This window comes from Onychostruthus taczanowskii, unplaced genomic scaffold (assembly GCF_017590055.1).
Source record: "Onychostruthus taczanowskii isolate IOZ18803 unplaced genomic scaffold, ASM1759005v1 scaffold90, whole genome shotgun sequence".
Lineage (NCBI taxonomy): Eukaryota > Metazoa > Chordata > Aves > Passeriformes > Passeridae > Onychostruthus > Onychostruthus taczanowskii.
Genome location: NW_024506994.1, coordinates 2,456,614 through 2,474,681, shown reverse-complemented (window position 1 = coordinate 2,474,681; position 18,068 = coordinate 2,456,614). Strand labels below are relative to the sequence as shown.

Below are 18,068 nucleotides of genomic sequence, written 5' to 3'. Positions count from 1 at the left end.
CCTACATGATATCCTGCCTTCCTCCTTCCTCTCAAACACTCATTATTATTCCTTCTCACCCTCTCCTCCACAGAGGAATTCCCCTTTATCTTAGAGGCACAGAGGACAGTACATTCTCCCAGCTGGTGTTCAGTGCTGTCATTTAAATTTCTATTTAATGTTGACTCAGTGTCTGGATTGCAACAGGAGGGCACAAGCAGCTGAGATCAAAACAGCCAAGGGCAGGTAATAATTGACCAGGTTCCCAGACCTCAGCACAGCACCATCCCTGAAACTCAAATGCACAGGGGCCTCCCCTTGTGCCCTTTCAATGACACCAGCCAATGTCTCACACACCGGGATTCATTAACTCATCTGCTGTATTTCTCCTCATCTAAAAAATTTACAATATTTCTTTAATAGGAGACCTTTGTAGCTGTTGCCAAGCACAGTGAGGACCGATGGAAAAACAGAGGTAAAAACCTGTGCACCCATTTAGCCCATGGGAATGGCACAAACCCCTCTAATGACAAGAGACATGTGGGAATACTGTGTGTGAGAGCCAAGAGTATCCATTAGAGGATGCCCACTAATAAATTTTCACGGATGAAGCAACCTTGGCCCTCATTTTCCCATTCTCATTGTGCCCTTGTCATAGTTGAGATGGAGACAATACAAAGCAGCACACTCCATTTTCAGAAGGCTTCAAACCATTTTTATCATAGCATGTGTGCTTTTTATGCATTCTTACAAAACTCATAAGTTTAGACTTTACTCATTGGTCATGAAAGACAAAGTGCTCATTGGAATAGGCAGTTGCAGGTTTCTCTTATTTATCCTTTCTTTCTTGGTTTCTGTGTCAATGACCTTGGTAGAAAATTCTTTCAGGCGTAAATATGGATTCTCTTATCAAATTTCTCTCTGGCTCACAGAAGTCTCTGTAAAACCTCTTCCACATGCCCTTAGCAGGATGATGTCAAAGGGTAGAAACATGGAATCACAGAATGGGTTGGGCTGGAATGGGTCTTGAAGACCATCCAGTTTCAACCCCCTGCCATGGGCAGGGACACCTTCCACTTCCCCAGGTTCCCCAAAGCCTCATCCAGCCTGGTTTTGGACAGTTCCAAGGATGTTCCACCTTCCACTAGACCAGGCTGTTCCAGATGGAGCAACCTGGGGTAGTGGAAGGTGTCCCGTGGCAGAGGTAGAATGGGATGATCTTCAAGGTCCCTTCCAACCCAAATTTTTTCATGATTCTATGATTCTATAATAATGATTTTTGCTATCATTAGGAAAGCCAGGAGAGTACTGGATTATGTTTTAGTACGCATTTGGTTTTAATGGAACATAAGCACATGATTTCTTAAACAATCCTGTGCCTATGAGATTTTAAAGGCATATTTATATTTACAATGGTAAAATGAAGTTTTGCCACCATCCAAATACATGCAACATATTTTAAACAAACTTTCTCAAAAGCATAGTGGTTCCTAGACTTCTTTTCATTTGCCATTAGCTGATGAGTTACACTTAAGAGAAAACACTGAGGCAAACCCCTCTTGTATAACATCATGTATGGTGTTTGCTGTGAATTATTATGGAGGTAGTTTGTTACCCAAGGAGGGAACAAGAGAAGAAAAAACCCTGTCTTGCAGAAGATTGAAAAAATCAGCTTGAAATGCTGTTTGCAACACAACAACATTAGATTTTCCTTGCAATATCACCTTTGGAAAGGGGCTGCTGGGACAAAATTCAGGAAAATTGAATTGCAAAATCCCCCCAGCTCCTCTTTGCTTGATTTCTCTGGGATAGGTACTTGCAGCTCCTTGAATTCCCACCTCATGTGTGGAAGTTGGTGATCAACAGAGATCTCCAGGACTTCATCCTGGCCCTGGGTACTGTGGGATAGAGTTCCATGCACACACTTCCATGTTCCAGCCCCAGGTCACTGCTGTACTGCATGAATTGTTCTGCTCCTTCCCTGTTTTATACAAGTTTTGCCCGGTTTTAAGCAACCAGTTTGCTCCTGTTTTTGTTTTGGTTAGGAGTCAAAGTCGTGGAATTTTCCTCTTGCTCTGAGTGACATTTTCGGGTTGCCTGTGCTAGCAGGGTTCAACGTGTTGGTCACTTCCATGAAATCATGGAATTTGAAGAGTTTGGCTTGGAAAGGACCTTAAAGTTCATCTCAGTAAACCCCCTGCCATGGGCAAGGACACCTTCCACAGGACCAGATTGTTCCTAGCCCCATCCTTGATTGTTTCCAGAGGTATTCATACAACCTCCCTGGGCAACCTGTCCATGGGTTTTCCACCCTCATTGCAAAAATCTTCCTCCCTGTTTCCTAGAGGTTGTTCTCTTTCTGCAAGGAAAGAGGCTGTTCAGCAAAATCTGAGTGCTATGGCAGTCCATGTAAATGAAAGTATATAATTTAACTCTGATAACAGATTGATTTTGTTCCAGAGGAGGGAAAATAAAGCCGTGGAAGTGAGTGGAGCTTTTTCAAATAATAAAAAATAATCACAACCTTTCCCAGTGCCACACTCTAACTTTATTTGGGAGAAACACCCTTACTCCCTCACTTGGATGCCTTATGGACAAGTGCTTCCACTTGCACAACATTCCCACAGTGTTCTGTCTATGTGAAAGACAAGTGAGGTGAATTCACATCTCAATGAGTCTTGATAAAAACAAAAAGGTTTTATTTCTATTTATTTTAAAAAATGGTTTATTCATGCTGGTGTTGCAGGTCAGGCGTTTGCCTCTCTGTATCCCACTAAAAAGAGAGGGATGTCAAATTAAATTTTTTTCTCCATTATAAATGGGGAAAGCTGGAGAGTTGCTGGCAAGGGAAAAGATAATTTTCAAGGCAAGGGTACAAAAAAAAAAAAAAAAAAAAAGAGACACAAAAAAGGAGCACTTGGCATTTCTTGGTTAATTAGATTTTATGAGTGGGAGAGGTAAATCAGTTTTGCTGTTTTTTGCTGCATAAACTCACCTTGTTACCTCTCCCTCAGCTACTCGAGCTGGCCCATTACCATGCAAATTAAACATAAACCTCAGTAATGTTTTCATCCTTCGAACAATTCTTGGAACAAAAATGCCATTAACTCCGAGTTAAACATAATGAATGAGGTAATAAGGAAGCAAACCACTGAACCAAAATGTCAGAGGTAGGAACTGCAGAAACACCTGGGCTGTGACAGTGTTTAAGCTGTTTATTAGCCCAGGATTTTGTGAAGAAGACCCTTCCTGCATTGATCTCCTTTTAAGAACATTTACAGCCACAGGCATCGTGCCCTGAAGTGAAGCCCCAGAAGAGGTTGCCTTTCAAAGCATTGGGTCAGACATGATTCTTGTGGAATCAGCCCATTCTCCCAAACTCTCGGGGCAATAAGAGGGGAAATATTTGGCATTGCACCACAAACTTGTGCGTGTAAAGGAAGTGGTTTATTCCCTTTAAAGGAAAAGAGATATTTTAGTGAGTGTTACAACTCTTTAACTCCTGAGGTTTTTAATATGGACAAACAAAATGAATGGGGAGAGGTCAGAATTTGCAAATTAAGGCTGAAGATAGAGCAGTGGGAATGATATGGAATGAAATGCCACGTTGAATGGGGCTTGGAGCAACCTGTTCTAGTGGAAATGTCCCTGATCATGGCAGGGGTGGTAGATTGAGATGATCTTTAGGGCCCCTTCCAACCCAAAATGTTCTGTGATTCTGTGATACAAGTGAGGACTGAAGGAGGGGGAGAGCTTTGTGTCAGCCCCCTGCAGTGGGTGAGGCTGTCCTGAGACCTGTTTAAAAAGTGACACAGAGCAGTTGCATCACCTCAAGTCTTTCCCAATGCTTTCCTCTGGTTTTGGTATCATCCACCTGGCTACAGAGATGGGGAGATGGAGACAAAATGTTACCTGAACTGTCAGTGAGTGACGAATCCAGCGTCAAAGCTGGGTCCCCACTCTAATGGTCACTGAGTTCCAAGTCCTTCTGACCCATCCTGGTGCTTGTGTTGGGAAGAGATTTCCAAAAGCCATGAAAATTGGTGCAGCTCAGTCAGGCTTGGCTGATGGTCAGATTACATAACTGACACTTGAAGTGGAAATTCACCCTTGGGGGATTGCGACACATTCACTGCCACCTGTGATAAGGGTCCCTCTCCAGAAAGTTCATGGAGTTACTCATTGACTTGTCACACTTGCACAACCCCAAGGGCCCTATAAATACCGGGTGTCTGTCCCAGCCCTTGCTCAGGCCAGTTCCAGCCATCATTGTCCTTTCAGGTGCTCTGCAGGACCTCACAATCCAAAAGCAGCTGACAGCCATGAAGATCCTCTACCTGCTCTTCGCTGTCTTCCTCCTCCTCTTCCAGGCTACTTCAGGTGAGAAGCAAAACTCCTATAGAGAGCAAAAGGGTTTGTAAGCAGCAGAGTGTTCACAGGGGGGAAAAAGCCACCATCAGCTGAAAGGCAAAATCTGATGCCGTGGGGATGGTGCAGTGGTGGGAGCAGGAGCATCTCTGCTCAGGACGCCCCTCTTGCTAAAAAAGACAACACATGATTTGTTGAACATTTGCCTCTCATAATTTCAGGCAGAACGCTGAGATTTTAACTCCTGCCACTCCCCACAGGTTCTGCAGACCCTCTTTTTGAGGACACCATCCAGTGCCGGGGCCAGGGAAAATTCTGCCGTGCCGGGGAGTGCCCACCCACCTTCGCTGCCACGGGGACGTGCCACGGGGGACTGATGAACTGCTGCTCCAAGTAGGTGACAAAACATCTCAGGGACCTCAGAAGGTTCCCTGTTTCATCCACTGTTTCTCTGAATAATCAGCAAAACTTCAGGGCAACTTGCAGGGCAATCCTAGGAGGGAAAGTCCAGAGGGAGGAGGAACACGTGTATAATGTTGATGTGTGTTTAGGGAGAAAATTCATTTGAATGGAAGTTATGTGTAGGAGAAAGGGTTCAGAATGGTCAAAATTTCCAAGAATTCAGTATTTTTTTCACTTTATATTGAATTTTTATAGGAAAAGAAAGGAAGTTTTTTCAAGAAATTATTAGGAAAATACTTCACAGTATTTATACCCATCAGGGGAGCTTTTCATCATCCCTCTGTTTTTATTTTAAAATTTACCTAGAAAATGTACATTTAAAGGGGGAAAACTGTTCACAGAACTCTGCGTTTCAACCTCTCCTCCTCTCTCCTTCCTCCACTGCACAGCTCTTAGAAAGGTGAAGAGGAGTGAATTTGTCAGTGAGTGGAGACTTGGGTGTGCATTTCATTTTGACCTTGGAAACCACTTTCTAGTAATGTCTGGAGTTTCCCCTGATACACAGATTTTTTTTTTTTTTTAAATTTCCTTAAAGTATTGAACGTGCTTTTGGGAATGCTCTTCAGCTTAAAATAAAACATATTCTCCATCTACTTAATTCTTAGAATAACTTTGTTCCATTAATGGCTACGAGACGCTCCCTGCCAGCTGCAGTGACATTCACACCCCCAAATTCAGCGCCAGATTAGGAGAGGTTCCTGTACCTTTGCTGAAGAGGACTGGTGTGATGATATAATTTATCCCAGCCATGATGTTCAGGCAGATCCCCAGCCACTGATGTGACAGGACAGACTTTGGCTCAAAATGATGGGAGAGCTCAGATCTGCAATGTCTGAATTTCCCAGAACTCCTTGTTCTCTGATTCTGTTATTTATAGAATTGCCAGGGTTTAAAGGTTCCCAGAAACTGAAGAAATCTGATGAGGTTATTCTAGAAAAAAAGTTTTATACATTTATTCAGCACAAGGGGATCCTCAGTGGTTTCAGGAAGCCTAATTCCAATAATAGGATAGGTTTGTTGCCAGGAGAATAAGATGCTAAGGAATAAAATGCTAAGGATGCATTTGGGAATTCAGGAAAGCAAATGGAACAGAAGGAACCTGATATTAGATGATTTTACAAAGAAGTGATGTGGTCCCTCAGTTTCTGTGACCACACATCCTCCTTGGGAAGCAATTTCCACTGATAGCAAATGGACTGGTAGGAGCAGGTGGGAGAACTCCAACATCAAATTTCTGTCAGAACATCTGCTATACCTGACAGAAAGAAAACTGAGCCTGGGAAAGGAGCAAGACCTCTCAAGTCTAGTTTCAGGTATAATTTTCCTACAGAAATACTCTTTCTTGGAAGAATGTACCTGATACTGATGGATGTCAGTGTTCAGGATTAAAGTTCTTATGTTGGCTGCTTGATTTTCAGCTGAGCTGACCAATTCAACAGTAGAAGTTAAAACCAACAGGGTGTTCTGAAGTACAATATAAATATTTTTTTCCAGCTTGGGTTGCTTAAAAACAACTCTTTGAATTTAGACATGAAGGGCTTGATTCAGCAGGATACATTGAGATGTTTAGTGGCATTTTTTTTGGCTGTAAATGGAATAAAAAATGTCATTACAAGTGGTCATATTAATTTACCTGTGGCCACAGTTCTTATACACTGGTTATCTGCAGAGCTGGACACCCAACACACACAGAGATGTAGGTTTTTAAACCTGTAGGCTGAACCCACCCTGTAGTTCATTTTGAAAGGTAATTAGAGGATACTGAGGCTTTTAGAGAACAAGCTGAGGTGGTGCTGCAGCACAACAACAAGACCCTTTCTATTCTTGCAGGATTTTGGCAGAATAAGAAGAAAAGGCTTTCCTGGATCAGAGCCCTTGGACCAGCAGCATTTCCATTGCCTTGAGGAGCTGATTTTCATGGATTCCTCCTCTATCTAAAGCCTCCTGCAAATGAGCTTTAAAAGAAGCTTCCAGAGGGCATGTCCTGTTAGCACACCGCTTCTGGAGATCCGGGTTTTTCCTTGCTGAAGTCACTCCCTTTTTGCTTTTAATACTCAAGCCACTTTGGCTCCTTGGCCACCTATTCCAGCCTACCTCACAGGGGTGTTTGGAGGTTCAATCACTTCAGGTTCATGCAGCTCTTGGAGGATGTGAAGCAATATACATATTATTATTTTATTCACACATGAAAATAAAGGTTTTCTTAAACCAAAACCCGTGATCTTTGTTGTTACTCACAGTAATTTCCTCTATGGTTTTGACTCAAGTCTCAGAGTAATGCAGCATTTTTTAAAAAAAGTGAGTCTGTGCAGTCTCACATATTCCCAAAGGATTTGGGGAAGGGAATGATTAAAAGAGCAACCAGTTTTGATGATTGTAATAAAGCATTTAGGATGACAGGAATGAAAGCTGAATGGGAAGAACTTTAAAGGCAACTCTTGACACAGAGGATAATTGTATGGTGGCCAATAAACACCAGCAGTATTGCAATTTTAAAAAAATGTAAAAAATAATATACAATATAAATTATATAATATATAAATTATATAATATATAATATAAATTATATAATATATAATATATAATATATAATATATAATATATAACATAGAATATAGAATATAGAATAGAGAATATAGAATAAAGAATATAATATATACAATTAATATATAATATGTAATGTATAATATATAAGCATTAAAAATAGACACACACACACCTGAATTTATTAACACAACAATGGGGTCTGAACTATCCCTTTACAGAGGCAAGATTTTGGGTGATGAATAGACTGGGTTTTAAAACATCAGACCTGTTTTCAACAACAGTCACAAAATGCAGTATTTAAAGAACACACTGTAGCAAGGATATCTCACTGCCCACAGCCTGGACATGTCCAAATTACAAAGCAGACATTGATGATTTGTTCTATGTCCCTCAAGTACCTTCTGTGTGCTGGTTTTGGCTGGGATAGATTTAATTTACTTCCCAGTTTGGAGTGGTGGTTTGGGTTTGTGCTGGGAGCGGTGCTGATAATTCAGGGATGTTTTTTGTTATGGCTGAGCAGGATTCAGTCAAGGCCTTTTCTGCTCCTCACCCCACCAAAGAGAGGGCTGGGGGTGACAAGGAGTTGGGAGAGGACAGAGCCAAGACAGCTGGCCCCAGGGGATCCAAGGGATATTCCAGATCATTTGGGGTCATGCTCAGCAATAAAACTTGTAGGAAGAACAAGGAAGGAAGGGACACTTGGGGGCGATGGAGTTTTTCTTCCCAAGTCACCACAAGTTACCTGTGGTGGATTCCTGCTCTCCTGGGGATGGCTGCACACCTGCCTGCCCGGGGGAAGTGGTGAATAAATTCCTTGTTCTGCTTTGCTTGCACAGATTTTGTTTTGGCTGTTAATCTGCCTCTATCTCAACCCACAAGTTTTTTGACTTTCACTCTTCTGATTTGTTCCCCAATCCACCAAGGCAGAAGTGAACAAGAGCTGCCTGAAGCTGAATTTCCAGCTTGGGTTAAACCACAACATCCTGCAGAAAATCTCTGCTATTAAACTGGAAAAATTCAGAACAGACTGAGCCTCAGATTTCCCTGCTACCCCAATGAAACACATCTCTGGTGTGTAAATCAGAGAGGTGTTATTCCAAAAGGGATTGTCTCCATTTCTGTCTCGGGATGCTGGACCTTATGTCCATCAAGGACTGGCATTTCAGCCCAGCAGCCACCCTCACTCCAGGCTCATTCTTCCATTTGTGCCCAATTTCTACAGAGTCCCTCGAGTGTCCATCTCACCTCTGCACCCCCCATGAGCCTGAGTGGAACCTGGCCTTGGTCTCATGAGAGACAGCTCCCACTGCTCTCCTCTGTTGATGGCCCCACAGGGATCTGCTTATCCTAGTTCCCTGCCCTGTTTCTCTCCTGCAGTGACTGCTGAGAGTTCTTCCCAAGGATTTCCTCATTCCATGCCTATTGAGAACTTGTCTCCTGGGACACCACTGGTGTTTTCCCTTGGAGGGCTGCCAGGGCAGCAGCTCAAGCTAAACTCTTTGATAGTGTTCAAGGTATGGGAGAAAAAGGTCGCTTTGGTTGATATTCCCCTTCCAAAGCCAATGCAGGACCTGAGAAAAGCTCATCCTTGGTGACCTAAGGAACAGATCAGTTTTCAAAATGATGATTGGAACACTGCTTTCCAAAAATCTGCTATCAGTGACTTATCTCCCTCCCTGTCCATGGCCAGGACACAGACTGGAGGTGGTCCTGTGACTGGCCTTGGACAGGAACTTTAGTCACTGGGACTGGAGTTTCCCCACTGAAAATCAGTTTTATGCATGAGCAGCCTTTATTGAGTGCTCTGTGAAGGAGAACAAACATCGTGTACCCTCTGCCCACTGTCACCTTCACTGTGGCTGCAAACTCTTGTCCCTCTCTCTGTCACTTGTTCCATGCCCTTAACTTCAGGACAGGGGAGCTCAACACCACTTCTTGCCTCTGCCTGTTTATTTACTGCTGGAACAGAGGAGATTGTCACTAAATTAATTCACCTCTTCTGATCAGGCACATTAGCTGCTCATCATCATTAATTAAGAGCAGGGAAACTCCTTCAGAGCCAAAGATATTTGCACTGGTTTCACCACAGTCCAGAATACAGACCACAGGTGGTGATTTCCCAAGGTGTAAAGGCAAATTTCCCAAGCTCTCTGAAGAATCAGTGAACGAAACAGATGAATTTGCTCTTTCTGGGTAACAAAATAATTTTCCTTCAAAAGGACAGGTCCCATACAAAATCCACCACCCACTGCTTGGCTGCCATGTCAAATATTAACACTAACAGAGACCTCAAGATCAACAGCTTCCTGTCAGTCACTGCCTCAGTGATTTCTCTGTTCACTGGAGACTGTTTGGGTCATCTTTTCCTGGTCCTCAAGAAGAAGGAAGAAGTGGAGCACCGTGTCCAAACTCCCTTTCCCTGGTGCCAACAGTCTTCAAGGGGGCTGTTATCACCCCAGGTACATTTGTGTTTCCATGGAGGGAGCCTGGACCTGGGACAAGCATTGCTGCCACTCTCCAGCTGGAGCTGGGGGAGGGAGTTGAGGAGGCTGGAGCCATTCCCTCTTTCCTTCCCTCTCCCTGGTGTTGTTTGGTTCCAAAGAGCATTGAACCATCTGTGACATCATGGCCCAGCAGGGTTTGCTCAGCAGCCTCACTCCCCAAATTAAACATCCCTGCCCCTTGTGCTGCCTGGGACAGGAGGATTATGCAAGGTGTAGAAAAGCACTTTCCCCTTTTCCATTAAATCCTGTTATTTCTACAGTAAGTTTCACCCTTGTTGGTTTCCTTACAGCTGGCTGTGTTTTAAGATCGTGGACTCCAGGTTTTTTTCCTTATTTTTGTCTTTCCAGATGTGATGCTGAGGGTGCAGGTGCATGTGCTGCCTGTCTGAAGCCTTGTGAAGAGTGGTTTGGGTTGTGGGGTTGTGTCCATCTCCTGGATCACAAATCAGGAATCAGGGAGATGGTCAGTGCTCCCTATGACTCCCTTCAATAAAATTCCAGGCACACAGGGACACAGAGTGATTTAATATAAATTACTGATTCCGTGAAACTTCTATATCCAGGAGGGAAATGGAGGAGAGGTGACAGCAACAGCCCATTTTACAGCTTGTGCCTCTGGCTCAGGCTCTAAATGTGTGTGTGAAAATACACACGTGCATTTTCATGCGTGTGAAAATACAGGGCCTTTCCCTAAACCATCACTGCCCACCCCAGCTCTCACAGCTCCTGGCAGAGATCTGAAGGTTAATATCCTCACCATATTCCTCAGGGATGTGGGCTCAATGAAGTATGGGTGGGAATGAGTTTTCTTTGCCATCTGTATCTTGTTGCCCTTCCTCAACCTCCTCATGCATCCACAAGAAGAGTTTTGCGTTTTTCTAGCCCTGATATACTGAATTAATGGGGTTTAAAAAAAAAATAAAATTGAAGCCCTTTCATGCTGTCCACCCAGCTTGCAGCAGCTGGTTCACCAGGCACAGACCTCTCTGTCCTCTGTGAGCAGAAATAGCTGATCCCTGCTCTTGCTCTCCATGGATTCAGTTTGCTGCTCTGGCTGAAGCAGTAAATAATTAACCACCCTCGTGACTTTTTTTCACTGATGATTTTTGGTTTGTCCTGTTCGCCTGAAAAAAATGTTCCCTTGAAATTCCTGTATGTCTCAGGAGTGGCATTTCTTGGTGACAAGTAACAAGCTTTTAAGAGACCTTTGCAGAGTTCTGGTGACACTTCTTCTGGTCCATTTTAGATAAGGCTGGACCTTCACATGCATGGAAAAAAAAGATTGGATTTTATTTTTAGATACAGAAATAAGTTACAAGATGATAAGACAGGTGGACACACCACACAGAAGTGGATTTGATATGCTGAATCTGTGAAATCAGAGATGTAAGTCTCTTTATAACCACATTCAGCATGGTGATTGATGGCAAGGGAAAATGTCATTAAAGATCATTTGCGCAAGAATGAGTGATTTTAGACACTCCTTGCAGACTAGATTTGGCAAGAAGGTTCAGACTATGACATCATTTTTTTCAGGAGAGATCTTAGAGGTTGCTGGAGGGAATTAGGACCAGTCTCCTGTGGTAGCGGGCACAACACAAAGCAGTGTCCCTTCCAGACCTTTCTGTTTAATAACTTCTGTGATATTTAGTACCTGGCTAAATCACAAATCCCTGGCTAAAGTCACAAATGAAAGGTACAGAGAGTGACTGAGCTGTGAACCATGCTGGATAAACTTCTGGGAGACTGGAGCAACTGCCAGTTTCATATCCAGGAGGGGGGATATCCATGACCCTTTCAGCCTTACTCTGTCTCCTTCTGTTGCATCCCTACAATTCCAACCCTTGCAAGGATTAAATCTCTGATCCTTTCTTCCATTTATCTCCATCATTACAGAATGGTTTGGGTTGGAAAAGACCAGAAAGATCATCCCGTTCCAAGCCCCTGCCTGGGTAGGAATATTTTCTACTATCCCAGGTTGCTCCAAACCCTGTCTAACCTGACCTTGAACATTTCCAGGGATGGGGCAGCCACAACTTCTCTGGACAACCTGCTCCATTGTCTCACCACCCTCACAGTGAAGGAGTTTTTCTGAATATCTCACCGAAACCTGCTCTTTCAGCTTGAAGCCATTGCCCCTTGCCCTGTCACTCCATGTTCTTGTCTCCAAGGAGGAATTTTCTCCTTTGCTCACCCTGCCTGGTGGCTGAGGGGGAGGACAAGCTGGCACAAGACCATGGCCAAGAGCCACAGGGCACCATCAGTTCCGCATGGTTTACAGCCCTGTGGATCCCAGGAACCCACCTCCCTCCTGCTCCAATCCTGTGCCCTCCCTGGGCGCAGCCCACCAGCTGGCACGGGGTGGTTTGGCTGCTCGGGTCAGCAGCAAGACGTGGTCATGGCTCAGGTCGGGCATCTTGTAATGTGGGAGGTTGCAACACCTCCCTACCTCACCAATCTCCATGGGAACAGGGCAATGAACTCTCTGTTCTCCAGACAGCCACTCCTCCACCCCCTTTTGTTCTGTCCCAGAGCCTTTATATGCAGAGGCACTGCCTGTGCTCGGTCTCGGACAGCTTCTGTTCACACTGGTGTTGTCTCCATCCCTGCCAAAGCTACCTTGCTGCCAGCTGCCAGTCATGAGAATCCTTTTCTTCCTTGTCGCTGTTCTCTTCTTCCTCTTCCAGGCTGCTCCAGGTAAGGCTGACAAGAGATGAGATGGACACTGAAAGGGTGAAGATGCAGAGAACCTCATTAGATCCCAGTGCTGAGGGTCAGATTACCTCTCTGCTCTGGAATCCATAACATTCCTATTAGAATTCTGCTTCCCTGGTCATTGTCCTAATTTTCAAGCTATCAATTCAAGGTTCTTGATAGTCATACTGATGGTTTCTTTCTAGCATGTGATGACAAGATAAGAAAAAAAAATGATGGTCCTGTAAGGACCTTGATGCCAGAAAAGGTTTTGGAGCAGCTCATCTTGAGTGCCTTCATGTGGCATGCACAGAACACCCAGGGGATCAGGCATTGGTCCATGAAAAGCTGATCCTGCTTGACCAGCTTGATATCCTCTATGATATCTATCCTCTATGATAAAGGTGTCCCATTTAGTGGATTAGGTATCTAGCTGGGTATTTGTAAATCCTAGACACCATTTCCCACAGAGTTTTCTTGGAGAAACTGCCTGCTCCTGGCTTGGATGGGTGCACTGTTCACTGGGTTAAAAACTATCAGGATGGCCAGACCCAGAGAGGTGTGGGGAATGCAGTTAAGTCCAACTGAGGCTGTCACCAGTGGTGCTCCCCAGGGCTCAGTACTGGGGCTGGTCCTGTTTGATATTTTAATGAATAATCCAGATGAGGAGACTGAGGGTAATCTCAGCGAATTTGCAGATTACACCAAGTTAGGCAGGAGTGTTGATCTGCTGGAGGGCAGGAAAGCTCTGCAGAGGGACCTGGACAGGCTGGATCCATGGGATCAGGCAAATTGTGTGAGGGTCAAGAAGGTCAAGTGGTGTTCACATCAACCCCTGCAGATCCTGGCTGGGGCAGAGTGGCTAAAAAACTGGAAAAGGCCCTGGGGGTTGTGCTGACAGCAGCTGGACATGAGCCAGGTGTGCCCAGGTGGGCAAGAGGACAAAGGCACCTGGATTGTTCCAGCTCTGGGGTGGCAGAGACCCCTGTGCTGGCACTGCTGGGGCACCTCCAGTGCTGGGGACAGCTCTGGGACCCTCATGGCAAGAGAGACACTGACAGGCTGGAGCATGTCCAGGGAAGGGAATGGAGCTGGGGAAGGGGCTGGAGCACCAGGAATGGCTGAGAGAATTGGAAGGGGTCTCAACCTGGAGAAAAGGAGGCTCAGGGGGGACCTTGTGGCTCTGCACAACTCCTGACAGGAGGGGACAGCCAGGGGGGTCGGGCTGTGCTCCCAGGAACAGGGACAGGACAAGAGAAAATTACATCAAGTTGTATCTGGGGAGGTTTAGATTGGATGTTAGGAAACATTTGTTCACCAGAAATTCTCCAACCCTGGCACAGCTGTCCATGGAAGTGGTGGAGTCCCTGTCCCTGGAGGGATTTAAAAGCTGTGTGGATGTGGCACTTGGGGGACATGGGTCAGTGGTGGCCTTGGCAGTGCTGGGGATGGTTGGACTCACTGATTATGGAGAATCCAAGGACCCTTTTCCAACATGAATGATTTCCTGAAGATTTTATTGATGCAATTCTTAGAATAATACTAAAGATGTTACCCAGCAACATTCTCACATTCTCACCCACATGTCCTTGACCATGTACTCTAGATTAGAACACCTCATCTGTTTTTGGAAAAAAATGTTATCTTGACTGTTGCTTTTTGCCTGAACCCTTTGCCTGTACTGTCCACATGCATTAAGTGGTTTTGGAGCCCATGTATCATTTCAGGTTATTTGAGTGTCTTTGAAGCAGATGAAGCTGTCTCAGTTTGATTTGCAGTAGTCTCAAATTTGTACCAGCTTTCTTAGATCATCAAATGTCTGTCTACTCACAGAAGAAATGTAGAACCATTGAGACAAAATCTGCATCATGTTTTGCGATTGCCTTCTTGGGCTTTTCCTACTTCCTGCACCACAAAATGTTTTATTTATATCAAAACAACCTGTGACCCCTGAGATGGCTGCAGGACTGCTACAATTCCAGTAAAATCTCTGGGGAAAAGGCAACCAGTTTTTTGCTATCTCTTCATAAAGATTATATGTATAAAACACCACAGGGCTTTTAAATTTAAGAGATAAGGGAAACTAAGGTCAAATCAGCTGAGTGACATCAAAAACATGTAATCCTTGCACAATATGTGACTAAGACAAAGGACTGGAGAACCACTGGGACCAAGTGGTTGAAATGTTATAGACCTGATTTAGAATAAAGCTGTGATTTACAACAAAGCCTGATTTAGAATAAAGCCTTTCAAATTAGGGACGGAATCCAATTTGATGACAGAAAGCTTAGCACAGTGCCAGGTAAATCTCACGCCTCAAGTCACCAGTCCTCTGCCAGGACAAACAAACACAAATTTTCCCCATTTTTTTTGCAGCTTACAGCCAGGAAGCCGCTGACACCCTCGCCTGCCGGCAGAGCCGGGGCTCCTGCTCCTTCGTGCCCTGCTCTGCCCCTCTGGTTGACATCGGGACCTGCCGCGGTGGGAAGCTAAAATGCTGCAAATGGTAAGAGAAATTCCTCCAGGGAAGGGCTGCTGCGCCAAAAGCAAGCAGAATCACTGGGCTTTTCCCCTTTTCAGCATCAGAGCCCCTTCTCCAAAAAAAGTACCTGCTAATTGCTGGGGTTGGTGTGTGGTGAAAACAATACAGAGTATTTGTGGTGTTGGAATATTCCAGAGACAAAGAGAGACAGCTTGCAAGAGTGACAGGACAAGGGGAAATGGCTTCAATCTGACAGAGAGTAGATCTGGATTGGATGTTAGGAAGGAATTTGTTCCTGTGAGGGTGGGGAGGCCCTGGCACAGGTTGCCCAGAGAAGCTGTGGCTGCCCCTGGATCCCTGGAAATGTTCAAGACCAGGTTGGGTGGGGCTTGGAGCAGCCTGGGATAGTGGAGGGCGTCCCTGGTATTCTGGGGCATCAGTAGCCACAAGCGAGTAGCTGTGGTGTGTGCTGAGAGGTGACAGCCCCATTCTGTATTTTATCTGGTTTGTCTTATGGCCAGAAACACAGGTCCAGCTCACAAGAATCTCCAGCTGTCTTTACCCTCATGTGTTCCCCATGTCTCCAGCAGTCTGAGGCATCAAGGTGTGATTTATTTGTTTGGTGGATGAGCTAAGCATGTGACTTTTCTCTGCAGGACCCCCAGCTCCTAAATATGACACCTCACTGAGCACTCAGACAAGAGATCTGGACATCTGAGACATCCCCCATCTCTTGACATCGATGGATCCTGTCCTCGGTGCCCTGGGGAGCCTTTCCCATGGGGGTGGAGGCCCTCAGGAGCACAAGAACATCTGAGGAGGAGTTCTTGTCCAATAAAAATATTTGCAGTTTCAATTCTAATAAAAACAAGTTCTTGTGAAACCATGTTGCTGATACTTGCTCGTGTATGTCAGGGTGGATTTTGTAGTTTTTATTGTCTATAAAAATCAGCCTGTAAATGAATTTTATTTAACTACAGTAAGTCCATGTGTCATCAAGGCCTGTTAAATCACCCTGTGTTGCAGTGATTTATGTAGCAACATATATATTATTAATTGGAAAAGCATTAGAGCCTATTCCAGCTGCCATTCCAGCCCAGAGCTGGGATTCAGGAGACAGGCTCAGTCCTCTGCTCCTCTCCAGGGCTGCATCTGCCAGCCCAACCTGAAATATTTGGAATACAGAGAAGCCCCAGGGTGGCAGAAGGACTTGAAGCTGTGTGACCACATTCACAAGATTCTGCTCCTGCTGTCTCTATTTAGTGTAGACCAGCATCGCGTCCATGGAATTTAATTTCTCTGGATCCTAAACTGGCCAGACTGTTTTTCCCTGCACTGCTGTGTCTGGAGGCAGTGGGCTGTCTGTCCATCAGCCTGGGTTCTCATCACAAGACTCATCCCCTCCTTCCCTTCCCCATCCCTAACACCCCCAGTGCAAAGGCCACAAGGGTTTGGGACAGGGGGTGACCCAAAGTGTCCATGCCATGAGCTCCTGGATGGATTCAGGATTTCCATGGGTGCTCAGCCTGATCAGTTTGTGCCAGCTCTGCACTGGCCTCATCACACTGGGTTTGGAGAGTCACAGAATGATGAAATGGGTTGGGTGGGAAAGGACTTTAAAGATACCCAGTTCCACCCCAGCCACAGGCGCCTTCCACTGTCCCAGGTTGTTCCAAGTCCCACCCAACCTGGCCTTGTAGTTATTCTTGGTCAAATTAATAATGATTAGGACAAGGACCTATTCCTGTCACATGGGTTTGTTTTCCTCCCCTTTTCTTGGATAAGTTTACCACAAGGCACATCTCAACTGCTTCCAGGTGAACCCTCCAACAAAAATGCACATCAAGAGAATTCCTCACAGGAATAAGGTGTTCTTCACAGGGATAAGGATCAAACACATATCTTCCAGGGCAAGTTTATTAAAATTTATTGAGGTGTGTAGACTACGAAATATAAACACCTTAGCTGAGCATTCTGGCGTTACATACATTATTGCTGACTCCAAAAGGAAAATAAAATAATAGTGATAATAAAAATAAAATAATAGATGTTCTGAGGGCCAAAGGAAGAACTTTGCTTCCTCTCATGGGCACATACTCCTGCATGCTGGTGACCTCTGGGACAGATGTTGGTTGGCACAATAAAATTTCAGCAGCAAAACATTTCTAAAAATGAAAAATATTGGTCTTTTCAAGAATTGCTTTGGGGTTTCTTCAGGTCATTAAGGCTGTTTGTGGAGAGGTTTGTTCTCTTTCTGTTGTTCACGTTGTGGAATGTGCCTGTATGTGTCAAATGCATATATTCTGCTCAGAATTCCAGATTTTCCAGTGAGATGATACATCCTTTAAATTGCCAGAACCTCTGGAGAGCCCATCTGTGATGCCAGTTGTCCCAGGTTGTTCTGTAAAAAAAAAAGAAAAAAAAAAAAAAAAAAAAAAAAAAACAAAAAAAACTCTTAGATTTTGTACTTATGACCAGGAAAGAATTTAAATAAAATGCACAGAAGGGATTGAATGAGCACCAAGGGCTGATATTCCTGAATCCAACTCTTCAGGATATTCACACACCTGCTGCTGCTGAATTTTAATAATAAATTTATTTTCTACTTTAGTTAATAATGAATTGACCACACTCTGTGCCTGAAGCTTCCTCATCCTCCTCTTGAAATTTTTAGTATTGAAAAGAGTTTCTGCTGCTCAAGTTTTCTTTTTAACATCTCTTGCTACTAATATTGAACAAAGTTTAAGTAAGAGCCTCCAAAAATAAAAGAGTCTGCAGCATTTTACAGGGAAAAAAAGAATCAGAAAATGAAATCTTAGAATCTGTGGAGGCAGAGTGTAAATATTTGTTGCTGCAATTTCATATTGGAATAAAGATATGGGGTGAACTTTAGGCTTCCAGTAAGGAATTTGAGGGGAAAAAGAATAAATTAATCACAGAATTAAAGAATGATTTTGATTTGAAAGGATCTAAAAGACCATTTAGTTCCAACTCCCTGCCATGGGCAGGGATACCTTTCACTAGACCAGATA

At 44.3% G+C, this 18,068-nt stretch overlaps 1 protein-coding gene across 1 annotated transcript; it reads left to right on the top strand.

Moving 5' to 3' along the window:
• The first annotated feature begins 4,236 nt into the window (after window positions 1-4,236).
• LOC121347482 (gallinacin-10-like) lies at window positions 4,237-4,744 on the top strand. The gene is made up of 2 exons (XM_041426169.1): window positions 4,237-4,359; window positions 4,608-4,744. Exons 1-2 carry the CDS (start codon window positions 4,302-4,304, stop codon window positions 4,742-4,744), a joined length of 195 nt encoding a protein of 64 aa, XP_041282103.1. The 5' UTR covers window positions 4,237-4,301.
• Window positions 4,745-18,068: the final 13,324 nt, after the last annotated feature.